The 27,796-nt window shown below is 39.0% G+C and overlaps 2 protein-coding genes across 8 annotated transcripts in view; one reads left to right on the top strand and one right to left on the bottom strand.

Moving 5' to 3' along the window:
* The window catches only part of LOC108265469 (cytosolic sulfotransferase 2), a 278,533-nt gene that overhangs the window by 25,010 nt on the left and 225,727 nt on the right, over positions 1 to 27,796 (top strand). The window lies entirely within an intron of this gene.
* The window catches only part of tmcc1a (transmembrane and coiled-coil domain family 1a), a 47,694-nt gene continuing 20,062 nt past the window's right edge, over positions 165 to 27,796 (bottom strand). For 4 of the 6 annotated variants that reach the window (XM_047155466.2, XM_017467849.3, XM_053680164.1 and 1 more), the window contains 4 exons: positions 6,611 to 6,859; positions 5,494 to 6,152; positions 2,845 to 2,980; positions 165 to 2,080 (listed from right to left, as the gene is read on the bottom strand). In XM_047155466.2, coding sequence (XP_047011422.1) covers positions 1,766 to 2,080; positions 2,845 to 2,980; positions 5,494 to 6,152; positions 6,611 to 6,859 — 1,359 coding nt within the window. In that variant the 3' untranslated portion in view covers positions 165 to 1,765. Of the gene's footprint in view, positions 2,081 to 2,844; positions 2,981 to 5,493; positions 6,153 to 6,610; positions 6,860 to 8,475; positions 8,774 to 20,475; positions 21,195 to 27,796 lie in introns of those variants that run through there. The other 2 variants (XM_017467848.3, XM_047155465.2) reach the window with 2 other exon arrangements.

Below are 27,796 nucleotides of genomic sequence, written 5' to 3'. Positions count from 1 at the left end.
CGTCATGAATTCCATACTGTCCAGAACCCTGTTACAAACAATATCCTGTAAATGTTAGTTGCTCAAATCTCTCTCGGATAAATGAGCCAAGAAAATTGCTTTGAGTGACATATGGCATCACAACAGGAATCAGTTCGGAATTATCACACACTGATGCACACACGTCTTTGTCTAGGCAGGAATGCTTTTTATTACAGGCATACAGACATCAGAAGGCACTGAAGTTGCTTAGCATGCACACCCACCTACCCATGCGCACACACACACACACACACACACACACACACACACACACACCTCCGGCTGTTTCACACATTTTCAGGGTCAAGGTTAAACAGTCTTGCGGTGTGGACACCTAGAGCCTGTCCACCTGGGTCACCAAAGAAGGATTCAAAGATTTATTTACTAATTAATCTGATTTATTATTCAAGTAGCTAAACCAATTATCCATGGCTTAATTGGACACCTCACATGTTACATTGAGATTCAATACCATGAAAGAAATTTAAGTACAGAAACAATGTTAATAGCTTGGCTACACTCACATGGAAAAAGGATTTCTTTGCTGGAATAAAAAAAAAACAAGAACACCTCCACTCGAACATCCCACAGGGATTCACTAAAGCATTCATTTTAAACAGCCGTGCCTTTAAATATTTAAATATAGTCAAGTCAAATATAGCTGTATTATTATAGAATGTTCCCATGTCCTGTCCTATGCCCTGTCCTCACCTTGAAATGCTTAAATAGCATTTTCAAGAAAATGGCAACCTTGGCAAATCTAATATTATGGGTATTTTTATTTATTTATTAATGACTCAGACAAACAAATTAGCTTAAAAAGAATGAAGGTCAAACACTGATCAAAAACTGATGTGATCCAATACTGGATGTAGTAAGCTTCTCCAGTTTTTAGTAAAGGTGTACAGGCTGGAATTTTCACCAATGCAATATGCTAATAAAAACATTTGGACTGCTGATAACCTAGTCGATATAATGTGTAACATTTGTAGAAATAAAATTAAATTTGAGTCAAATTCATTGAAGACCTTTTGCACTTTCTCTGATATCATACGGTAAACAGGCTCCGATCACAACAGTAGTGCCTCATTCAACAACTCACTCATTCATTTAACATTATTTCATTGTTTTTATCGTTCATATACTATAAAGTTCCTGAAAGTGGTAATACATTGCTAATAGAAACAATATGGAAGCACAGAAGGTCCCTAGAGTACCACTCTCTTCAAGTATGTCCATCAGTCCATTCAGGTTCCCCCTTCAATGTTAAATCCAGTGCGGTGAACAAAGTGATGGCAGAGTAGGCCAACACTGCTAATGATAGCTCAAAGTGCATACCCCCCTCCCCCTTAAAGGCAGACCATAAGATTTACTAAAAATCTACCAAAAGGCAGTGATAGGGGAGGAAAGTTCGAGTGCAACATCCAAATAATTTTCCATCACCTGTTTCAGAAGTAGGACTTTGATGCTACATACAACTGATTATTATACAAAACAAAAATTTGTTATAAATCGATGGAATAACATGTATTATTTATTTATTACAACATCCTAATAAAAGAGGTGCAACAAGAAAAGGCTGACTTAATTCATACTTCCAAAATGTAAACGTATACACCTCTTCCTTTTAAAAAAAAAAAGGAAGTTTATTTTTCACAGATTATTTCCCCGTCTCTTGATGGTTCACAGTTGGCTGTAGCTTCCTGATGTTCAAAGCACCACTGCGTTGCGGTTGTCAGCGTCGTCATCTCGGCACGTGCAGAAAGCGAAGTGTGTGTCCTGAGAGTGCGTCCCAGTTCCTCCAGAGCAAGGTGAAGAGCAGGAAGAGGACGAGTGTGGAGAAGGAGCGGCTGCGCGTTTTCATCATGGGCGCCACGCAATTAGCGACAGTGGACACGAACACTAGGAGGACGGCCATGAGGGTGAGCAGGACGTTGATAAGCTTGCCAAGCAGGGCGCGTGCCGTGGCGTTCTCCAGGCCCTCGAGCTGCACCACCTGCTGCTGCTGCTGCTGTAGCTCCATATTTGAGACGCGTGTCTGACAGGCCTCCAGCGCCTCCTAGAGGGAGAAAAAGATACAGGCATGGATATGTAAAGCTCATAAAAAGCTATTTTAACTGCACTTTTACACTTACAGTCCTGAATGGCACTGGTACTGGTACTGTTCTACTTCAGTGAACTTCAAACATGCATGCAACATTTTGGACTGTATCTGCAGTACAGCAACAACAGCAGACAATAGTGTGTAGCACTAACATTATTGATAACTCTAATGTTGATGTTCACCTTCTCAAAACAGCGATCAGTATGGTCAATGTTACAGATTTAACTAAGTACTGTGTATGTATATTAAATTATCTTAAAGCCAATACTGCTACAAACTCATTTAAAAGTAGAGAAGGATTCCGCTGCGTTTTATTGTGATTGTTGCAGCCAAAAAAGTTTGATTTTGCTGTGGATATTTTCGAAATTTGTGTGGGTTTTCTGCAGAAAACTACTTAAATTGGTGAAATTACAATTGCACTGTGTTTCGCAGTGAAGTTTGTTGGTAAATGAGACCTTTTAGCTGTGCTCATGTTCGACACATGAATCGAATGTTAGCAGTTGGCTCAAGTGTTGGTCAGTACCTAACAACCAACAAGCTGTGATTAATCCATTCTTTTGCACCTGTTGCATCTTGCCACTAGAGGGCACAGTCTACTCTTAATAAGGACTGCTACACACACAAAGCAGCACTGTGAACACCCATCCTGTACTACACTCAATATCAGATTGGCCTGAAAGTTAGACAAACACACACACACACATATGCACACACAATACCTGTATGTCCCGAGCTCTCTCATACGACTGATAAGCCATTTTCTCTTCCATGCTGGCCAGCTCCTGTTTCAGGTTCAGAATCTCATTCTGGTGGAGCTCTGTTAGGTCATTCAGTTGCTCCTCCAGCCGCTCACACCTACAAAAATCACCCCGCCCAAAGCTATTAGCACACACACAAAATCTATAGTACAGTCATAATTACATATTATACAGAACACTGGCACAGGAATAATACTGGGAAAGTAAGCATTTAGATGGAAAGACTGAAATGATAAAACCTCTTGGTTAGAGAGGTTAAGGTTAGATTTAGGTACAAGCATAACATTAATAATTATGTCAATGGAAATTCTTACAAGGATAGTAAGACTGATCAGTATTGTAGATTAATCGGCACAGAAAACCGATTGCTCGAATATGGGTTATCGGCAAAAATCCACACCCGATAGATTTTCCCGGTTGTGTCCGGCTGAGAAGGGTCCGCTATCATTATACAGTACAAGAGCGGCCTCTACAGCCGAAATAAAAACTGACTAATTTTGTTGTGCTACTTGAAGTGTTATTTATGTCTCTATTTTTATTTATGTGTTACTTTTTGGCTCAGTTTGGATGTATACCTTTTATTTACTTTAAAATTTATTAATAGTTAATATATTAATATTTATATATTTATTTCGCTTTTTAAAATGTACAGTTCAGTTTCATGGTACAGTTAGTACTGTTTATTTTTTGTAATAAATTCAGCAATATTTTACTTTGAGTGATATGTTTTCATTCAGCAAGATATTTAAAAACTATCGGTTGATTAATGGGTTATCGGCAGGTACCGCCCAGATTAGTTATCGGTATCAGTAAAATCCAGTATCCGTCGACCTGTAAATAAGACACACGTGTGTGTGTGTGTTTATAAGAGAGATTCTGTGTTTCTCAGTGGAGCACAGTCATATGTTCATAGTCATCTCAGAAGTGAAATCAGACTTCTATTCATCACTCAAATGCAGTTGCGTTTTAACACGGAAACCAATCGGGTTTATGCACATGTAATAAACACCCCCCCCCCCCCCCCCCCCCCCCCGAAATACTTTATGAGCTGAGAACCCAGTTATAGCGAGCGGTCCATTAGAAACAGTGTCAAGAAGGCCACTTGTCTCAGTACACACTGCACACATGCCAGTCGCTTTTATTAAATAGCTGTTCTGCCGTTCTCACTATTTTTAGCTGAAGGGGAAAAAAAAAGTGGTGAAGCACAGCTGGACATTTTAGGGAGAAAAATCCTTTTGTCTATCCTTTTCTAATTCTACCTCCGTCCCTCCCTAGCTCCCTCCCTCCACCCACTTAGCTGTCCCACTCTTCCAGCTTTTTTTTTTTAAGAGGAATTTAGTAACAGGTATCTTTCCATCTAAATGTTTAAAATTTCCAAAAACTAAGCAAAAAACCCTTCTTTCCATTACACACTGTTATGTGAATACTAAAAAGGAGACACAGATTACAATCAGGAGAAGCACTAGGTAAACATCAACAGTCATGTAGAAAGTAGAACTCCCACTTAATTTAAATAAATGATGACAAAGCATCAGCACACCATCCTTTTCCATCTCAGTCAAGCATAATTTTTTCCTCTTTCCACCCCTTTCTTAAACTTGACATAGAACTGTATCTTTTAATAGACACAAGTTGAAACTTTTGACAGCTGATTTAAGCTACTTTTATATGGTGTCCTAGAGCATATATAGAGATGTATTATCTCTCTCTCACATATACATTTTATATATATATATATATATATATATATATATATATATATAGAGAGAGAGAGAGAGAGAGAGAGAGAGAGAGAGAGAGAGAGTTTAGATCTTTTTTTTTTTTTTTTTTACATGAACAGCTAACCAGCTGCTTCCGAATATCCAGAGTAAACAGTGGCTGCCATGCTACCCTCTTTCAGTTCAATACTGCAGAGAGGCACTCTTGCTAATATTTTTGTTGTTCTTGATGTGTTTGGATCATGCACGTGACATTGATTTTGAAAGTGTGTCGTTTCAGGGCTATGTTTTATTCACACCAGTGAGATCATCAATATAGGATCTGGGCTGGAAAGCGTAAAATGTGACCATAATTTAAAGGTTAATCCAGTGCATCTGTAGTTTACAGTGATTGCTATGGACCAAGAGTGAAACCAGTTTTTTGCTCAAATCCCAGTCATTAAGGAAACTGAAGAACAGCTGTTGAATCCCGTCAGTAAATGGTTTAAAATACGCGAGTTTAAAACAAATTCAAAACCTAATCATTACATTCTAACAATAAAGTCAGTGAAGTCCTCTCAATGAGCTAAACATGAGAGAATGTCGAACCAAAGACGGTTCTATTTAGCTTAACCCAACTTTCCAACACTTGAGCAAAGTAAATGATTCCAGGTACACCTGGATGAAATTGAGACAAAGAATAATGAAAAACTCTTCCTTAAAACAACTGCTCTTAGACTTCTATTATAAATGCATTTATTTTCAGTACAGGGGAATTACTGTCTGCAGTACAAAATACAGTACTGTAGAGATGTGTTTGATACAGCTTAGGTTGAGGAAAACAACAACAACAACGCTACAGTATTTTATTAAACATACACATGAAATTGATGCCATTCAGTGTATGTCTTACCTGAACCGCTCCTCCTGCAGTGTCTGCAAAGACAGTGTACAGTCCCGATGGTAATGGACCTTCAGCTCCTCCAGAGTTTCGTCCAGACGAGCCTGAACCTCCCTGAGCTCCTGCACCTCCTGTATCAGCATCTCCATGCCCATGCAACTTCCCCGCTCCAGTGTGTTCCCCTTAGAGCTCGGAGGCCCGCCGACTCCCCCTGTGATGCTATTGGCACCGGCTGATCCTGACGTTGCGCTCGAGCAGTCCTCCTCGCTGCCAAACCGTGGGCTGCCCTGCAAATGCCCGCTGGTGTTGGCACCATTAGGATCTTCTCCATCCTTCAGCACGCTAATGTTGTCGGCGCTGCCGAAACGGCTGCGCAGAAGCAAGGCGATCTCACGCGGCTTTGAGGCCACAGCACCGGCCGCCGTGTGTGTGGCGTGCGAGAAGCTGGACAGGCCGCCCCGCACGCTGTTCACCACGCCATCATTGAGGCCTGTGATAACCCGCGCACCCACGTCGCGTAGACCCTGCTGGACATCACGCAGCACACCTTTGTGTTGGCGTGCCGCATCGCCACCATGCTCAGCCTCGCGGAGCCGGCGCCGGTAGTGCTCCAGCTTGCGCTGCAGCTGTGCGATAGTTGCCGCCGACTTCTGGTTTTTCTTCTCGAAGACCTGAAAGTAAAAAAAAAAAGAAAAGTGAATGAGGATATTAAATCGGTTTTACTGGCCCTGATATCAGGACGTTTAACTTTAAACAACTGACACATTTGGAATAGTCATAAGAAAAGAAAAGTGATGCAAAATGATGATTACTTTTTTTTTGCTACATGTACAAAATATAAGTCAATAATAAGATCACTTAGCACACTTAGACTTGAACAATAGCTAGGAATCCTAAAGCAGAAAGTGAAACAATTACTGGCCAACACTATTCAGAACACACTAAACAGAACACGCCTATGGTGAAACTTGCTCTTGGTCCAACAAGCTAAAACATGATTGATTTTAGGTGACTTGTTCAGCATTACCCTGGAATCACTGAACCCAATAGATAAATAACCTCATGTATAAACCGAGTTAATCTTTTATTCTTTTTTTTTAAGCCCCTAAGGAGATCATACATCATATACCTGTTTAATCCGGCAACTCTGCTGCTTGTCGTTGGTGTTGTTGGCGAGCTTGAGGTACTCGGCTACATTTTCATCACGCGCTGCCTGCTCGATGCGCAGCTGCTCCGTCAGCCTCAGGATCTTCTGCTGGAGCTGTGCTATGGCCTGCCGAGTGCGCTGGGGGTCGAGCGTCGAATCTTCTGACCCCGCCTGTGAGCCGTCCACATTGCAGAGTGCTGCCTGAGCCAGACTGCCCTCCAGCCTCTCGATCTGAAACAGAGACAGTGGATGGGAGGTTAGAGAAACACGAATAAAGGATGAAAGACAAAACCGGAAAGATTATCCAAGTTAATTCCCCCCCCCTTTTTGCTGACACAGTAACGTAGTCAACCACTTCCGTAACCGTGAGGTCGGTGCCTTACTCTTGACATCGTGATTTTCAGAAAAGATGACCTCAAATCGTATAAGGAAGATTTCCTCAACCGGGCAGTATTAGCCAAGAAGCTGTAAACCAGGATGTAAATACAGGAACGTATTTTCAGATCTTACCGCTAACTTTTTTTTTAATGCTGAATGTGCAAAAAGACTTTTGTACAAAGATTGTATAATCGTTTTTTCCCTGTTCATCTTCACCACAGGCTTGAGCATCGTGTTAAAGTGGTTGATTCATACTGCAATATTTCTTTAGACTAGGTTACCACACCAAAAACAATTTCAAATCGTTACAGCCCTACAACCAATACAAAGGCTACCCCTGCTGAGAAATATAAATTATATAAATTATACACACACACACATATACATATACACACACACATACATATACACACACACATACATACATACATATATATATATATATATAATCCCAGAAATTCTAACTGTTTCCACTACAATCCATCAGCTATCCCTTAAAACCATTACCATTACTGGTCTTTTTAATGAATGGTATCCGCTAGACATGACATGCCACCATAGAAGGCAACAAATTACCAATAGAGACCCACATGGACCATTACAGTTTCCATTAAACCAATACAATTCCCATTACAACCATTACAAATTCTATGAGGGTTTCTATAGTTTTTTTTTTTTTTTTTTTGGGGGGGGGGGGGGGGTGTTTCCAGCAGGGACTTTAAATACACATCGAGCTCAGCTGGCTTCCCTCATAAGAAAGCAATAAACCCTGCATGCTTGTTAAAATCATGAACTGTTTACTCAATGGATCTCGACAGTCATTAGCACAGAAAGCACCTTTCAAACGCTCTTTACCGTTCAAAACAAACAAACAAACAAACAAGTTTCAATATAGGTCGAGCCTGTCAAAATTGTAGTATAGCCTAGTAGACTATTTAGTATGTGGTTTTGGGACAACACAGCCTCGGAGTACAGCTTACTTCTGTGCCTGTACTACAACAACACACTAAATGCAAGCGTATTAAACAGCTGGGGAAACATTTAATGTCGTAATATTTCGACATAGTGGAGGATACTTTGTGTACTCTTTCAGCCTTTATGGTGTCTTAAGTCATATTTCCGTTTTAAAGGGGTTTTTTTTTTGTTATTGTGTAAAAGCTTAAAGTATTTACCTGTAAATCTGAATATGAGAGAGAGAGAGAGAGAGAGAGAGAGAGAGAGAGAGAGAGAGAGAGAGACTATGAGCTACCGGTTAAGACTCGCGCGTCATGTAAGAGCGTGACAGAGTACTGAACATACACCACAAATCACCTCAACATCCTGTACTGCCTTCTTTACCTGTATAGCCAACAGTTTAATTCCTTTTCTATTTGAATAACTGGGACTATTTATCCTACAGCAGGCGTTTTAAGAATTAAGGCGTGTCGAGTAACCTATAAACTGTAAATAAACACCGCGTTTCGGCTTACCTCGCCGTTCTTTAAGCGGAGTACCTGTTCCCAGTGCATCGCGCGCTTCCCTGCGTTATAGCTGCTTGTGTCTGAAATGTCCACTTCATTTATAATGCCGTCAGAGCGGACTCTGTGTGTGTGTGTGTGTGTGTGTGTGTGTGTGTGTGTGTGTGTGTGTGTGTGTGTGTGTGTGTGTGTGTGTGTATCTCCGCAGCGCTCTTGCCTCCTTGTTTCTCCTGAAACTCGCCAAACTTGTTTTGAAAGTTAAGTTTAAGCGCGGCACCTGAAACTGCTCGCGCCCCGCCCTCTGTTTACGCGTGACATCATCGTGCGTGACATCACCGTCCGCTCGCGCAACTCCGCAAGCCAGCGCGCGACTGTCAGTTTATTCGTTATCGCACGTGGCGTGATCATGCCAGGTTTTTTTTTCTTAAAACACACCCGGACTTTATCCCTACACACCTCCTGCACTCTCACTGGGCATTTTATGAGCCACACCAACCATATTTGTCAGTTTGTATGTAGACAATCACTGATCTATTGTTATGGACGATTACACGATTACTCTCCGCAGTGAAAAGGGATTATAAATACATATTACTGCTGACACCAGGACCCTTGCTTCAGTGAGACCTGAGTAGTAAACCATAAAGATTTTCATGTATGCATCCCAGACTCTTATTATTCACAATATTGCTCATACTGAACATACTTTCCACACAATACTGTTTGACTATATATAGTATCCAGCTGTTGAGTTTGACATTATGAGTCTGGTTCCTCTCAAGGTTTCTGTAAAATTGCTTTGTGACCTTTTGTTAAAATGCGACACGAATCAAATTAAAACCGAGGTATTATTTTGGTAGCTGACTATTATGAGAACACACACACAGTGACATGGTAGTGAAATGGTAGTGTGTTTGTGTGGTGGTGGTAGTATGTGTATATTAGAAGCGGTCTACATGGCAGGAATTTTAAACGCTCTGTACACTTACTGTCCACTGTAGTAGTCATGCCTAACTAGTTCACGCTGTATATGTACAGTTAGAGACATCGTTTTTGCATTTATTTTAGTCCTTCTCTAGCTGTTCACCAGTGTGGTTAGTTTATTACCACGACACAGCATTTGGCTTGATACCAAAGTCAACACCACACCGTGCAGTACTATCCTATCAGTGTTACTATTAAGCACAGTTCTCAAACCTGTTTCTTTTTTAAGCTTGTTTATTTGTCCCGTAAATCTAGCATCAGAGTCATTACAAATTGAAAAAGCAACGAAAACATCAATTCATGTAAAAACCGTGCACAAATCTGACCATTATCACTAAATCAGTTAACATTTATGAAAACACTGCTGATCTGGGCTACATCCAAAATTGCAGACTACCATACTAAATATAGCAACTTGCAGTAATCTGATAGTGAATCATGTTTTGGCATACTCTTCAGAATGTAGAATTTGTCATAGCCCCTGTACTGGTCTAAGAAACAGTGACATACTACCTTGACACCTTATTAATGGTGTAAAATTTTGGGAACCTTTTTGGGCATAAAAAGGATTGGGACATAGCCGGGGAGTTATTAAGACTTAGTGTAAATAGGCAGATAAATGGGTTTCAGTGGTTGGCCATTTTAATGGCTGCCTCTCAGGTCAAACATGTTCCACCGGTTTTGGCAGGACCACAAACACTGATGTGGAATTTGAATGGCCAGCATTCCCCTGATTTTCAATTTAGTTAGACAGATGAAGCAATATCATGAGAAATTCTAGAATACATAAGAAAGGTTGTTTTCTTGCTTGTGAATTTAGACCCTGTCTTGACTCGTCAGAACCCTGTGGCTGCTTGGCACATTGAACTAATAAAGGTGGGTGACATGAAAAAAAAAAACAACCACCATGACTGCTTCCAGACAGGTGTATTGCATGATATAATTAAGCGATTAAAATAAAACTATGATTAGTATACAACCATGCCCAGTTCACATCAGTTTTGCAAAAACCGCAAGAGGAAAAAAATCTAAGTGACTTTGAAAGATTATTGGGGGCATGGACGACAAAGTCATAACGACTGGCTCAGTTTCAATAGGTATGGCTGAAATCGTACAATTCCTGGCTAAACAGCCTTTTAGAATAGTAGGCCTATATATATCACACCTGTTACCACACTGCATAGTGTTTAGTGTGGGAATATGCATATTGTGGTGCAGACGTAGCTATTTTTATAGTGGACTAAAAATTAGAGACCTACTTTTACCTAATGACTAATTTTACCTAATACACCTTTAAATGCCACAAAACAGACCACACACTGCAGTTTTAGCTGTAATGAGGATTAGTTTACTAGGCTTATCTGTATAAATACTGTAACAGTAAATTGTACTGATTTTTGTTCAGAATGCACTTAATGAATTCACTTAAAGACTCAGAAATGGCCACCTGCAGCACAAAGAGGACTGGGTGTAGGGCGGGGAGCACATTTTTCAGTTTCAATTGCCCTTGACAGAGAGAATGAATGAAACAGCCAATCAGCCAATCATGTGGCAGCAGCACAATGCATAAAAATGCAAGTTACAGGATCAATAGCTTCAGTTAAAGTTCACATCAAACATGAGAATGGAGGAAAATGTGATCTCAGCAATGTTGATCGTGGCATGGTTGTTGGTGCCAGACAAGCTGGTTTGAGTATTTCAGAAACTGCTGATCTCCTGGAATTCTACATGCAACAACAACCTCTAGAGCAGGGCTGACAAACTCAAATTCTGCAAAGGCCACATCAACATATTTGCAAAAATGAAAGCAGAATAATACAGTTTCTATGAAGAAGAATAGAGATCAGAAACTATTCAGCTATATAACAATCATTATACAGAGAAGCAATGCAAAGCAAACTGGGACCGCTGAAGACTGGGAAAACATTGTTTGGTATTTTATTTATTTTCATTTGTCCAGTTTTGTTCAGAGCCTGCATCATGTAGTCTTAGATTGCTGTTCTTGACTTAGAGCAGTGGAACCCAATGTGGTCTTTTGCCGTTGTCGCCCATCCAGCTCAAGGTTTGATGTGCTGTGTGTTCTGAGATGCTTTTCTGCTCACCACTGTTGTAAAGGGTGGCTAGTTTAGTTATTCTCAGCTCACACCAGTCTGCTCATTCTCTTCTGACCTCTTGCACCAACAAGGCTTTTCCACGTGCAGAACTACCACTCACTCATTCAGCCTGTTTTTGTTTTTTGCACCATGCTGTGTAAAATCTAGAGAATGTTGAGTGTGAAAAACTCAAGAGATCAGCTGCTTCTGAAATAAACGTAAAAACTGGGTGTTGCAAAGTGACCAGACCCCTGAGTCTATATTAGCTGAAAGCATCTGCTGTACAAACACAAACCTGCTTACATTCTACTTTCTCAACTGACGACCTAATCACAATCATCAACCAATTAAATTTTTATATTTTCATCTCACCCTACAGAAAACAACTTTAAAAAACCTTAACACAATTGGCAAAGAAGGAACACACGCATTTTAGACTTATAAACAATATTGTCTCCTCCTCATGGTTTTGAAAAGGAAATACATTAGGTTTTCTGGTTTTCTACTCCTAAAGTTTATGGTGCCTTGAACCTTTAACCAGGCAATGAACTTTAGCTCATAAACTATTGAAACTGGCCTTATGATAGAACTAAGGAGTAGGGATTCTCCCAAGAGGAAATAGTGAGGGAATGACAACAAGGGCAAGCTAAAAACAGCAGTGAAATGAGGCCATAGTTGAAGCTTCACTCCAGTTGGTAAAAAACAAAACAAAAAAACAAAGTCTGTTGGTGCATACCAAAATACAATCAATAAAATAAAGAAACCGATCGTAAAGATTAGTTTGGGATGGCATTCTAATATTATACTACTGCACATTAAAGAAACTATCTGGAAAAGTAGTGAAGTAACCCAGAGCTTATTTCCAGAGTACATACCAACCACATTATTCACATATCGCTGAAGCTTTGAATCAGACCTGACATCCGGTGAGTAACAGTACATAGTTAGGTACTTTTAACACAGGACTGAACTCATCAATGTCATACCAGGAAAAAAGGTTACACAAATTACACTGTGTATAACACCAGAGGAAGTCCAAAGCTGTATATAAAATCACCCATGTAGCCTATTTCATCTGTGGTATGAATTTAGCTGAGGAATGTATTATTCAACGCTATTTATGAACACCTGCTCCTCTGATGAGAATGATCCCGTCACTCAGTGGGTAATACACATGAACCAGCAGCTAATCCACTCACAGACAGCGTGTCACTTATTTTTGACTCTCTGACCAAGGTTGGGATATAATCAGAGGACAGTTTGGTTCATCAGCTGACAACTTTGAACTACAAATCTTGATAAGGAGGCTCATGCAGCCCTGGTGCACAGTGATATCGAGCAATAAAACTGTGAGGTGCTTTCCAATGATACGGAAAACAGGATATACAAACATGACAGTTGATGGAAATAGATATGGAAACAATAGAGAACTAACCTTTTGCCAGAGCAGATCAGTGATTTGTTTTTTGGTGAATCAGATTCAATGAGAGATGTCATCATTAGGTAGGAGTAAAGACAGACCATAAAAAAGATGCAATTGATGAATTGTTATAAATTTACAACAAAGAAAAGTCTAACTGCTTCAAGACTGGAGTATTTAGAATCAACTGGAAAATTTGACAATCCTCAAAAGCTTGGGTAAACAAAGTACTTCTGGGGATCAAAAAATACTGTAGCAGAACCAATAGTTAGTTCAAGCTGTACAGTTTTGTTTTTTAGCTTAATTTTTTTATAATTAATTAATTAATTACATACATACATACATACATACATATATATATATATATATATATACATATATATATATATATATATATATATATATATATATATATATATATATATATATATATATATATATATATAAATTATTATTATTTTTTAAACCATAATGGTATCTGGAACAGATTTTTGTTGTTGTTGTTGCAGCCAATCATATGCATTTATGTACGTTATTTATCTGAAGGCAGCCCATCAAACAAGTCAAGAGTTTTAGCTTTTCAAATCTTGTAGATTTAAAAAAAAAATTCATTCATCCTCTTCAGTCTGATTGATTGGCATAGCTTATTAAAAAAATCCAAGGAAGAGAACTATATGTTTATTCTCCGTATTAAGTTCAAAACAGTGCTAGTCCAAAGTAGTAATGTGAAACACTACTTTAAAAAAAAAACAACCACACCCACACAACAAAACCACTTCAAATATAGCCATGACCTAATCATTAAAGCATTTATTGATGCAGGTTGAGCATTAAAAGGCAACTGTTGTTACCATCCAGTCATGTTAGTTGCTTATCTGGACCTTTGTAAACAAATCATTTTATCTATGTGGATCTTAACAAATCTGATGTTGTTCTACAGGTTAGTGTAGGCCGGCTCTGTGAATCCTGTGCTTGCCTAGGGCAATTCTGCTAAATGTATTGAAGTATAAGGAACAGGAATATGTGCAAGCAATTGGGTGTGTTGAAAACGAATCTTAGAATTACAGGAAACTTCGTGGTGTATGTATTATATTTCCCCATTCATATCTATAACTTGCTTACTTGGTCATTTATTTATTTAGGAAATGATCCAAGTATATGAACCTTTGCTTTCAGTATCTGGTGTGACTCCTTTGTGTAGCAATAAGTGCAACTAAACATTTCCGGTAACTGTTGATCAGTCCTGCACTTTGGTTGGAGGAATTGTAGCCCATTCCTCACTACAGAACAGCTTCAACACTGGGATGTTGGTGGGTTTCTTCACATGAACTGCTTGCTTCAGGTCTTTCTACAACATTTCTATTGAATTAAGGTGAGGACTTTGATTTGGCCATTCCAGAACATTAACTTTATTCTTCTTTAACCATTCTTTTGTAGAAAGACTTGTATGCTTAGTGTCATTGTCTTGCTGCATGACCCACTTTCTCTTGAGATTAAGTTCATGGACAGATGTCCTGAAATTTTCCTTTAGAATTCGCTGGTATAATTCAGAATTCATTGTTCCATCAGTGATGGAAAGACATCCTGGCCCGGATGCGGCAAAACAGGGTTAACCAAGATAGTACCACCACCATGTTTCACAGATGGAATAGGGTTCTTATGCTGGAATGCAGTTATGCTGATCATTTAAACCAAAAATTCTATTATGGTGTCATCCATGCACAAAACATTTTTCCAATAGCCTTCTGTCTTGTCCACGTGATCTTTAGCAAACTGCAGACAGGCAGCAATGTTCTTTTTGGAGAGCAGTGGCTTTTTCCTTGCAACCCTGCAATGCACAGCACTGTTGTTCAGTGTTCTCCTGATGGTGGACTCATGAACATTAACATTAGCCAATCTGAGAGAGGCCTTTAGTTGCTTAGAATTTACCCTGGGTTCCTTTGTGACCTCGCGGACTATAACACGACTTGTTGGTCGACCACTTCTGGGGAGGCTGGTCTTGAATTTCCTCCATTTGTAAACAATCTGTCTGACTGTGGATTGGTGGAGTCCAAACACTTTATAGATGGTTTTGTAACCTTTTCCAGCCTGATAAGCATCAACAACTCTTTTTCTGGGGTCCTCAGAAATCTCCCTTCTTTGTGCCATGATACATTTCCACTTACATGTGTTGTGAAGATCAGAGTCTGATAGATCCCTGTTCTTCATATAAAACAGGTGCTCACTCACACCTGATTGTCGTCCCATTGATTGAAAACACCTGACTCTAATTTCACCTTCAAATGAACTGCTAATCCTAGAGGTTCACATATTTTTTCCACTCACAGATATATAACATTGCATCATTTTCCTCAATAAATAAACAGCCAAGTATATAGTCTCATTTGTTTAATTGAGTTCTCGTTGTCTACTTTTAGGACTTGTGTGAAAATCTCAAGATGTTTTAGGGGATATTTATGCAGATATTTAGATAACTCAAAATGGTTCACAACCTTTCAATCACCACTGTATTCCTGAATTAACCTGCAATCACCCCCTGGATTTACACATATCCATTCACCCCCTCCCATGTGTGTGCACACGCATATATGCAAACACATCTGACCTTGGCATAGAAGGTAACACACATTAACCCTACCCACACACACACGCAAACACAGCTTCCACCGCAGGACAAAATCGTGTTTACATCCCAAACAGTACGACCAAAACAAGACAGTGGCTCGGCTGAAAAGCAAGCTCAAATAATTCTGCTGATTGAAAGCGCACACATTGAAATTGCAAAAAAAAAAAAGAAGAAAAAAAAAAAAAGGTCAAGCCCATCATCTTTCATAAACGAATGGAATGAATATAAACCATATACCACATCATTCTGTGTCCAGTCTAGAAATACATGAGATGATAGAGTGTGTCTCTTTAAGCAATGTAAGTTATTATATACACTTGGAAGTGATAAGTAAACTAGATTGCTTCTGTCTCATTGCAATAAACAAACAAACAAACAAACAAACAAATAAATACTTCAATGCGTGTATGTGTACACAAGTTTGAGAAAGGAATTTTGAATGAGTTTATGCTACATTAGATCATAAATAAGGGATGACTAACTACTCACCCAGGATGAGGCTAGGCCACTATGCTGGCCCATGTTTTCAAGGCAAGAAACAAAGTTACTCCATGGCTAAGGAGTCATTATGTGTCATGCACTGCAACCACAGTTCAGCTGGTGAAAACACACCAAGAAAGGGAACTAGCTAGTGCTAATATGTGCATTGCTTCTAAAAACAAAAGCTCATCTCAGCTAGCATAACCTGCAGTCAGATCTGATTTATTACTAGCATCATCCCTTTATGAATGCAGGAAATCTGGCACAGCAATATTAATGCTACTTTGTTTACTTTTGGGAAACAAATCTAAAAGAATGTTCTGTATTTCACTGGATCCAACTGGGTTTTGACTGAAGTCTACTTTAGGTCAATAGTATAATTAGTATTACATTAAACAAATACATGGTCAAATAAGTTTCATAAGCTGTCCATAATTATCCAAACAGCTTCTGTTCACATTTGAAAGTAATCTGACTGTAAAGCAATAAAAGTAATTGAGGACTGTTACTGTCACCCTGTGGCTGCATGCTGTTATGTCAGAACGAGCTATTCGTCAGACTTAAAATACACCGAGTGTGGTACGAGATGAAAAGCTGAAAATGTTTGAGTAATTATGGTCACAGGATCGAGGACAAGCTTAATCTTGGAATTATTCATGAAGTCTTTTCATGACTGTATGATTAGGGGTGTAATACAATGCCACTATCTGTATCAGTGCTCCAATTATTTGTATCTGTGTCTATATATATATATATATATATATATATATATATATCTGAGCTTTATTTTTCAGAAGTATAGCATATCTTATCATTGTTATGCTGACGATTCTCAATTTTATTTCCCATTGAGCTTAGACAAGAATTTTAGGTTCCTCCACATCTTCCTTACCTGGACTGGCTGCCATGTTAGGTACTCTGTTGTTGAATGTACAAGATCATGTAAGAAGTCTTGGAGGGATTTTAGATTCATCATTAATTCTCAACAAGCAAATCAGTGCTGTTGTTAAGGGTAACTTTTTCCATCTGAGATCTGTCACTAACGTTAAGCATTTTCTTTGGTAAATGGTCTGCACTTATATAGCGCTTTTTTTTAACCTTAGCAGTTTTGTGCTTTACACCGCTTTACACTGTGTCTCATTCACCCATTCACACACACACTCACTCACTCACACACCAATGGTAGTAAGGCACTAGCTTGCCATCAGGAGCAACTTAGGGTTCAGCAAGGACACTTCAGCATGTGGAGTCATGTGGGCCGGGAATCAAACCGCCAACCCTACGATTAGCGGACATCCCGCTCTACCACCTGAGCCACAGCCGCCCCAAGCAAAGACCTGGAAATTGTGATTCATTCGCTAATCTCATCATGGTTAGAATATTGTAAGTCTACATTGGCCTCTCTCAAACTGTGTTTTCCCACCTACAAACACCTACATGAACATTTTTGGTTCAAAATATGGCAGCAAGATTTTTAACAGGATCAAGAAAGACAGATCACATTTTAAAAATTCTGTTCTATGTTTATAAGGCACTCTCTGGTCTAGCGCCCAAAATATAGCAGTGATCTTCTTCACCCTAATTCCCCCATAAGAGTCTTCTGCTCAACTTCTTTTGATAGTACCATGTTGTCACTATAAAACCAAAAAGGTGATTGTGCCTTTTCAGTGGGAGGTCCTTAGCTCTGGAACAGTCTCCCTTTCCATGTGAGGCCAGCTTCTTTAATAGCCACTTTTAAATTTTCATTGAAAACATATTTTTATTCTTTATCTTTTGAATAGGTATTTTAATAGGTAGAAATAGGTAAATACTTGGTGTTGTATTGAAAGGTAATCATTATTATTATTATTGTTGCTACTATATATTTAAACATAACTCTGTTATGGCTTATTTGTTTGACTGAAATGTAAAGCACTTTGGATCAACTAATTTTGTTGTTTTAAATGTGCTCTACAAATAAAGGCTGACTTGACTTGATATCTATATCTACATGTATATCTATATTTGTATCTGTTTAGTGCTCCAAATATTCATATCCCTATCTGTATTCGTACTGAAACATGACGTGGACTTGGCCTAAACCAGAAGGAACTCCCCCAATGATGTACATGATGTTTTCTAATGAATTTCTGTTATTTCTATGTCTAAAATTACATGTCTAAACAAGCCAGTGACCTAATTTAAACCACGTAACCCTGACCAGGCAGTTACTAAGAATGAATGAATGGATGAATGAATGAACGCTGTATGGGGCAAAAATGAAAAAACAAAAAACAAATAGTGCACCTGCTATGAATATATGTATTTGTTTAGAACTCATATCTGTTTAATCCAAATAATGTTTGGATTACACGCTTCATACCAAAGCTCACACCTCATACCAATACTCAGTCAAGTAAAACAATCAAAATTCACGAGAATTTGTACCAAATCTCAGCAACGACAAAAATAATATGTTAAAATTAGATTGGTCAAGGGGTATTGATTAATTTTTAGTTCTGATAATAGTGCTGGCTGTAATGCAAATGAAGGGGTATAAAATTTTGAACGGGATGATCGGTGTAAATTGTTATTATTTAGTCTTCTGGGAAACGTAAAAATCTTACGTAGATTCTGAAGGGCAGTAATAAATGAAACAAATAAAATCTTTAAACAAAATAATAATTTACCTCCCCCTGGGTCTTAATGTATCGTGTTGCCTTCTTGAGCATCAGTGAATGTTTGCACCTTATTTAATAGTTATGTCCCTCAGTTGGATCTCAAAATCATATAGCCACTATTGGAAAGGGGTCAAATATGCGGAAAATGCTGGAAAAACAGAGAATTTGAAGGGCCTGGAGGATTTTTCTGAAGATCAGTGGGCAGTTTAACTGCTCAGGATAACCAAGGGACGCATGAACAACTATCACAAAACATCAAAACATCAACGTCGTTGATCATCCAGGTAACGACACACAGTATTAAGAATCGAGGGGATGTAAACTTTTGAACTGTTTCGTTTTTGTGTACATTCAGTTATCATTGTGTCTTGTGGAGTAGATGTAAACATCCGTTATGTGAAATAGTTTATTCAGGGTAGCACTAAATAAAACACAAAATGCAATTTTTATGATCCCTCTTATTGTTTTTGTTTTTTTTTAAATTATTAACATTTTGCAGATTCTGCAAGACCTCAACTGTATTGCACCGCTGTTGCATAATCACGTCTAAAAAAAAAAAAAAAGAGTAACAAATGCAAGAAAGAGACACATTACCTCATGAATTAGCATGTCTGTGAAAATTGAATAGCCAGACATGACTAACAGAGACTGTGTGGTCAGATCAGATTACTGCAAAAGTTAATAATTCATGTACATCAGCTACGCAGTTCTTCACGCAAATCTGTTCCTTTTTGTCAGAGTTCACCTATTTTCAGCTTGATTGTAAAGCTCATATGTAATGTCTCTGGGTCAAAATGTAATGACAACCTCTAGAATTTGACAGCCGCTGACATTCAATCACATACCACCAAATACCATGAATTCTCCTACTTATTAGACATTATTATAAGGAATTATCTTGATTAAATTAGTGCATGAGTGTGAAAGAATAATTAATCAAATTCTGTGGAAGATATAAGCAGCTCATAGAAATCGATTGTGCTATGTGGATATTGAACACACGCTTCATGAATACTTCTGCTTGAGAATCTGTGTTTCAGTATCTACTGAAATCTCATAAATGTAAAATTATGCACATATTAGAAGAGTGTTCTCGAGAGTCAGAAGACCACAGACTGTGTCAATATTAATGCACCACTAGACAAGAGAAAAAAAGAGGAAACAGTCAAGCCAAAGTGCTGGTGCCAAACTCTCTCTCTCTCTCTTTCACTCCGCCCCCGGTTAAAGACCCTCACGTTGAAACAAAGTCCCGCTCAGAATTTCAGAAATCCTTTTTCTTGTTTCTTTTTCTTGTCACCAACAATGGACCTTTTCACTGTCAATGGACAATTACATAACCTAATCCTGAATGAGGCCATGCATGTAACTAACACACACACATACACACAATCTCTCTCTCTCTTTCTCTCACACACGCACACACACACACACACACACACACACACACACACACACACACACACACACACACACAAGAAGCTAAGTTTTACTGCAAAAAGGATGTTTGATAGCTCTTTCAGTAATGACAGTTGTGTGGACAAAAATGACACAAACATTGGCATAAAACTGGCCAAATGATAAGAAAATGAGTCTTTCATGAGAGATTACGCCGAAACAAATTCTGCAAGTTTATTAAAGGCTTGTCACATTCGTCCACACATATACATGTATATCATACACCTCAAAAATGTAGAGAGATATAATGTAAAGACACAAGAAGAAAATCCTTGATGCACACAAAGAACTCACTGTATTTGTTGGAGAGGTAGATGGAGAGGAGTCTGGGGTTATCAGGTTGAGAATAATTTCCATTGGAGAAATCATTGAGACAGGTCTGGAGTGTTGTTCAGGAGTACCAAGCCTAAAAGCTAAGCTTCGATGAAGCTACTACTCGGTCACTATACTATAGAGTAGAAGTACAACCGCCGGAAAGAGTTCCAGCAAACTTGAATAGGAGTCTGAAGTTCAGAACTCCTCTCCCCTGGGTTTAAATCCTTAAAACCACAGAAGCAGCTGAATCCATTTAGGGAAGACCTACAGTAAGATGAAAAGATTAACACAAAGTGGTCTGAGTTCAAAGCTAGAGATATAAAAGAATAAAATAGCTTGACATTTCCACAGCTTTCCGGTAAGAAAGAAAGAACAGAACAGAAACTGAGAGCACGAGAAAGGGCGCAACTTTTTTTTTTTTTTCTTTTCCCACCCCTGGTGTGATTGCTTAGACAGCAAGACCATGGTTTTGGCCAGCAGAAGTGGTATCCATTTGCCTCGCAGAGCTTAGAAAGCACAGCCAATGCGTGTGTGTCCTGCAAACCTAAACCAATCAGTGAACACAGTGGCCTCTGTAAACCAATCAACACCCACAATCCGGGGGATCCGAGCTAGTGACTGGCTATTATCCAAAGTGCAATCAATGGGCTAATGAGATATGCAGCAAAGAACCCAAAGACCATTGGTCATACCTTACAAGATGTGAAAGCACAACAACTAGCCAGAAAGAAATGAAAAGTAAGTATAAAACAGCACACTCAATCTCATTAAACCATGGCAAGATGATAGTGGGGGGCAAGTACCAGAAGCTTCTCAATGGAAAGGAATGAAAAGGGGAGGAAATAGAGTGTGGTGAGGGAATGTGTGTGTGTGGGTGTGTGTGTGAGTGTGTGTGTGTGTGAGAGAGAGAGAGAGAGAGAGAGAGAGAGAGAGAGAGAGAGAGAGAGAGAGAGAGAGAGTGAGAGAGTTGAAAAATGGATTACATAAGACTAGCCTCCATTCATTTGAATTAAACTAGCAAACTAGCAGCTCTGACTTTAGTGCTGGTTGTAATTTAATTCACAGGTTTGTATTAATGTGCTCATTCTACTGTAGTATGCTATTGTTTCTATAGCAACAATTCATTCACAAGGACTGTGAATGAACACATAAAGTGTTGTTCTTTAACAAAGTAAAATGTTGACATCTTGTAGCTTTCTGTAAGTTTGTAACAGTCTTTATTTTTCTTTTTTTGGTAACAGTTTTAGGTATAGCTCCTCACTTGAACAGCTAGCCTACTTAAAACAAAATGAACATACAAAAGAAAATGTAAGAAAACTGTACTTCTACATTGCTTGGATAAATGATTCAAGGCAAGCTTGTTTTTTTTTTTTTTTACCAGACCACCATGATTCCATGGCATCACGAAAATGTCAGTGGTACAGAATCTATAACATGGTGTAATGATTGGAAATTTGAATTGAATTTTAGATTCAGATACCGGCATTTACTGAAGAAGACGAAGAAAAAAAACAATACAGTAAAAGGTAATATATGTGTGAATGTACCACCACTGGCTCAAGCACGTTCAAGCAATGTATGTACGAGCGCCGACTAATGCTAGTCATATGAGAACAATGCTGATGATGTCATTGTCATGGTGACATCAGTGCTGTCACTTGACAGACACAGACACAAACATGTTTTGCCCTTGAAACATATATACCTCCACCATACTAACACTAAAAGCTCCCCAATGGAGAAAAAAAGATAACATTACTCATCCTGAGGCTGTGTATATATTCAATGCATTTCTTGTCACACTCGAATAAACACACGTTATTTTTTAAATAAATCAAATATAATATTACACAGCCTGTTTTTAGATGTTTTTTTTTTTACACACTTTATATTTTCTAATTCTACTGGCTGATAATTTGTTCTAGAAATATTCTAGAAACAAATACTTAAAAGTAGTAGAAGTGCTACACTTACACCTACATCTAAATTTAACTCAAACCTTAACCTCCGTAACCAAAAGGAGAAGTTTGGACGCTTTACGTCAGTAAAAGCACATGGGGATTAGCCAAATGTTCCTCAAAACTGTCAAATCATTCTTATCCTTCTTGATACATTTGGTCCCCACCAAGACAGAAAAACATGCACACACACAAACACACACACATCCACTGAAACAAAGCCAAAGCTGGCCTTTTGTACTCTAAAACAATCAATGGACTCATTAAGACTTATATAAAGTTGGACTCAGTGGACCAAATCAATCTAAATGGGAATGAATGGAATTTTAGCTCGCTCACTCTGCCAACATTGTTTACGCAAGCACTTATATCTTCCGGACTGGGCTCGTTTACCAATTAGAAGTGCTTATGCGCTTAATCTTTCCTTTATCTTTATAACATATATGCTCATACACCCTCAAATGCTTATACTATGATGGGTTAGAGTCATGCATTTGGAGCAGCATTGCACTATGACAAATTAAAGGGGGGAAAAAAGGTGTTGGGCCACCACGAGTCACCAGAACAGCTTCAATGTGGCTTGACGTGGTCTCTGGAACAGTCCTGGAGTAAGGAACACCGACCATTCTTCCAAAAGATATTCACTTGGTAGTTTGACGATGGTGTTAGACAGCGCTGTCTAACACGTCAGTCCAAAATCGCCCATAGATATTCAACTCGGTTGAGTTCTGGTAACATTACGGTCCTAGCATATGCTTTACACCATTTTCATCCTCATCTAACCATTCAGTGAGCCCTCATGCCCTGTGGATGGGGTGGAATCATCCTGGAACAGAGCATTCATATCAGTCGAGAAAGGTTTCAATAGGATAAAAGGTGATCAATCAGAAAAACGCATTGATTCGTAGTGACCCTTTCCTCTAACTGGACGAGTGGACTCAAACCATAATGATGCTTTATTGGTCACATATACACAATGAAATTCCTTTCTTCGCATACCCCAGCATGTTAGGGTCAGAGTGCAGGGACAGCCATGATACAGCACCCCTGGAGCAGAAGGGCCTTGCTCAAGGGCCCAACAGTGGCAGCTTGGCAATGCTGGGGCTTGAACCCCCGACCTTCCAATCAGTAACCCAGAGCCTTAACCGTCAAACCACCACTGTCTCCCATGCATCAATTCATTCACCTGTCTGGGTTTTCGCTTTATCTAGGTGTTCAAGAAATGAGCATACTTATTAGATAGGATTTGAGCTTCAAGCAGGAAAAAGACCCAACAAAATCATTTTGTAGCTTGACAACCTTGTCAGTTATTATAAATTATACTTTTAACATGTCAATAGGTGTATTCAGTGCGGCTCAGGATTTGTCACCGCAGATAACCAGATAAGCTTCTTTTCAACTCTGTTTTGTCCACTGGCTAATCACATAGAGGTCTTAGATAAGAAGAAGAATGGACACTTGTCCACACCCAGTTGAAATGTTCTAAAAGAATCAATTGTTGTAAGAAGGGAAGTTTCTTCATGCTCTATATTACGTAATGGTTTTTTTTTAAAGATATAGAGGAAAGGAAAGTGAAGGGGCACTGAAATCAGGATAAATAAGGAAGGTGTGTGGAGAGGCACGGATGAAGAGAAGAATGGGGAAAGGAAGAAAAACAAGCAAAGATAGAAAAAGTAAAACCATTAAGTAATCCTTGCTTGGAAGTTGAATATGAATTATGATAACCTGGCAACCCAGCATCAACAGTCTTTGGTATATCTAAGTATCTGATCACAACTATATGTTCATGGAGGATGACGTTAAATGACACACTCCATCAGGAGAGAAAGTATATTTGTGATGACCTGATAGGTGTTTTAATAAGTGTTTTGAATGCATGTCAAAAGCACGAAACCAAAAGTATAGCATAAAGGCCAATAAAGAGCTACACCCCAGCTGTATAACACACTGTATTACTGGTTCCAAAAAAAGTGCCTTGATAAACACATATTGTAATGACAGCAGGGCAGATTCAAAACAAGCTAGAGAAACTGATGTTATCTGGTTAAAAGCATTTGTGTCATCAGTGAAAATCATGTGGCAAGACTGGAATTTCTGGCAAACAATGCAAGTTTAACGAGCAAAACAAAACGTGCAGCTCCACAGAACATAGACTCACTGATTAAACACTCATAACATGTTAATAACGATGTAAAGACACGATACTCGCATCACTTAACACCAAAGCGGAAAGGCGGCAACATCACATTTCTAAAAGAAATGCATCTGAATGTGTGTGAGGGCATGTACGTGTGTGTGTGTGTGTGTGTGTGTGTGTGTGTGTGTGTGTGTGTGTGTATGTGTGTGTGTGTACATACCACGTTCTATTCACAAGAACAGAAAACAGGAAAAGACAAACCATAATAGACAGGAAAGGACTATCAATTATCACAGCCTTCATCGCTCTGGCCAAAGTATGTCCGGCTGGCAGCCATGCCAAGTAACACTTGCCCTTCAGTTGAGTTGCTGTACTCAGTTGTTTAACGCTTATGCAGCAGTAACTCAACCATGATTTACTAACATCCTTTTTTGGGGCAAAGGGAGTGAGAGTGCGAACTCCTTTAGATTGTGTGTTGCATTAAACAGATGCCGCCCTCTTTATCACAGATGATCCAAATCTCCCACTAGATGGAGACAGGCGAGATACAGTTTGCACAAGGTGTGTGAGAGGGAGTGACAGAGAGACAGAAAGAGAGAAAGAACGAGAGAGAGAGAGAGAGAGAGAGAGAGAGAGAGAGAGAGAGAGAGAGAGAGAGAGGGAGACATTTATCTGGGCCACTGGGACATAACTGAACTGTCTATGGCCCTAATGTATTATTCATAGCTCACATGTGCATGTGAGATTAGGCTTAGATGTGGGTGTGGGTTTGTGTGTGATAGAAAGGCAGAGGAGATTGTGTGGGACAAACGAGCTGGTGTTTCCTGTTATATCTTTTCTCAGGGTGGCAGAAATTTTGGGATATGCGGATCCTAGTCAGCCTTGAACATTCATTCCATACACACAAACACACACACACACACACACACACACACACACACACACACACACACACACACACACAGACATGCATGCGTACATGCCTAGGTTAAAAATAGAGGCAGAAGAGAGGTGGATTTTGTGTTAAGTTACTGCTATTATTACAATAAATAATAAGACATCTTACATCTTAATACACATACAGTGACCTCCACTAATATTGACACCCGTGGTAAATATAAGCAAAATTGTCTTTATTGTTTAACTTTTTGATCTTTTGTTTAAAACATTCAAAAAAATACTCTGCTCTCATGAATTTCAAACAATTGCAAACAAAACACAGGTTTATCAAAAAAAAAAAAAAATCTTTGTTAACACCGTTTTAGTCAATACTTTCTGCTACCTCAATATTGCCAAGATAACAGCTCTGAGTCTTCTCCTATAACGTCTGATGAGGTTGGAGAATACATGGCAAGGGATATGAGACCATTCCTCCATACAGAATCTCTCCAGATAATTCAGATTTCGAGGTCCATGCTGGTGGACTCTCCTCTTCTGTTCTCTCCACAGGTTTTCTATGGGTTTCAAGTCAGGGGACTGGGATGGCGATGGCACGGCCTTGATTTTGTGGTCAGTAAACCATTTTTGTGTTGATGTTGATGTATGTTTTGGATCATTGTCCTGCTGGAAGATCCAACCACGGCCCATTTTAAGCTTTCTGGTAGAGGCGGTCAGAGTCCATGATGCCATGTATCCTAACAAAATGTCCAGGTCCACCAGAACCACCACCATATTTAACCGTGGGCATGAGGTATTTTCCATATAGCTACCTCTCTATATGCCAAAACCATCTCTGGTGTTTACTGCCAAAAAGCTCTATTTTGGTTTCATCTGACCATAGAACCCGATCCCATTTGAAGTTCCAGTAGTCTCTGACAAACTGAAGATCCTTGAGTTTGTTTTTGACTGAGATTAGAGGCTTTTTTCATGAAACCCTTCCAAATAACTTGTGATGATGTAAGTCACTTCGGATTGCAGTTTTGGAGACCTTCTGACCCCTAGACGCAACTAAATTCTGCAATTCTCCAGCTGTGATCCTTCGAGATTTTTTGACCATCCTCTTCACAGTGCTTTGAGACAATATAGATACACGTCCAATTCCAGCTTTAATCATAACATTTCCAGTGGACTGGAACTTCTTAATTATTGCCCTGGTGGTGGAAATGGGCATTTTCAGTGCTTGTGCTATTTTCTTATAACCACTTCCCATTTTGTGAAGCTCAACAACCTTTTGCCGCAAAACACAGTTATATTCCTTGGTCTTAGCCATTGTTATGAATGACTAAGGGAATTTGGCCTATGTGTTACCTCATATTTATACCCCTGTGAAACAGGAAGTCATGGTTGAACAATTTCCTGTTCCTAGTCACCCAGGTGTACTAAAGAAAATGTCAAATATCAATGGAAATATACTTCATATATATATATATATATATATATATATATATATATATATATATAGGATAAATATGTGTTGTGTTTACAATTGTATGACATCCATGAGAGCAAAGTATTTTTGTGAATGTTATAAACAATAGATCAAATGGTTAAACAATAAAGACAATTTTTTTCACATCCTTCTTTGCTCATATTTACCAAGGGTGCCAATATTAGTGGAGGGCACTGTATCTATAAGTAATAAAACATGGTAGTGTTAACATCGGGCTGTTACCACCTTGTAATTGATTGTTCTCCTCCCAACTTGTTTTATTCCACTTACAAAACTGCAATTTGCAAACAATTACAATGTTTTAGTTTTACAATCAGTCCCTCCAAGGATTACAGGATTTTGCGATCGCAGAATTTAACGCAAAATCAAGGAATCGCCACAATATTCACAGGAGCTTGCAATTTTTCAAAATTACCGCAGTTTTTCCACAAAAACTAAAATCAACTCCGCATAGATCCCGACGCGTATTCACGAGAGAATCAAAACACATATGTGTTGTGCTGACGCGAGTGCGGACAAATAGAGCCTCCTCTATGTCAAAATCTGCAGAAATCTTTGTTACAAAGATTGTTCTATGTGACTCAGTTTGTGTACAGCAACCGTCTTCCTCTGCTGTAAACAGTGCAGTGCTTCCGGGTCCCGTAGATAACCGTAAACAGTAAACAGTGTCCTGTTGTATTGCGAGAGCAGATATTCTTGCGCTACAATGAGACACTGTTTACTGTTTACCATTATCTATGCGGAAGTGAAGACATTTTGTGAATAAGGACTTTGTGTTGCACACACAAAGCATTTGTAACACTTCATAAAATTGGG

The sequence above is a fragment of the Ictalurus punctatus genome, chromosome 5 (genome assembly GCF_001660625.3).
Source record: "Ictalurus punctatus breed USDA103 chromosome 5, Coco_2.0, whole genome shotgun sequence".
Taxonomy (NCBI): Eukaryota; Metazoa; Chordata; class Actinopteri; order Siluriformes; family Ictaluridae; genus Ictalurus; species Ictalurus punctatus.
Note: the sequence above shows the minus strand (reverse complement) of the source record. Positions and strands in the feature narration are given on the sequence as shown.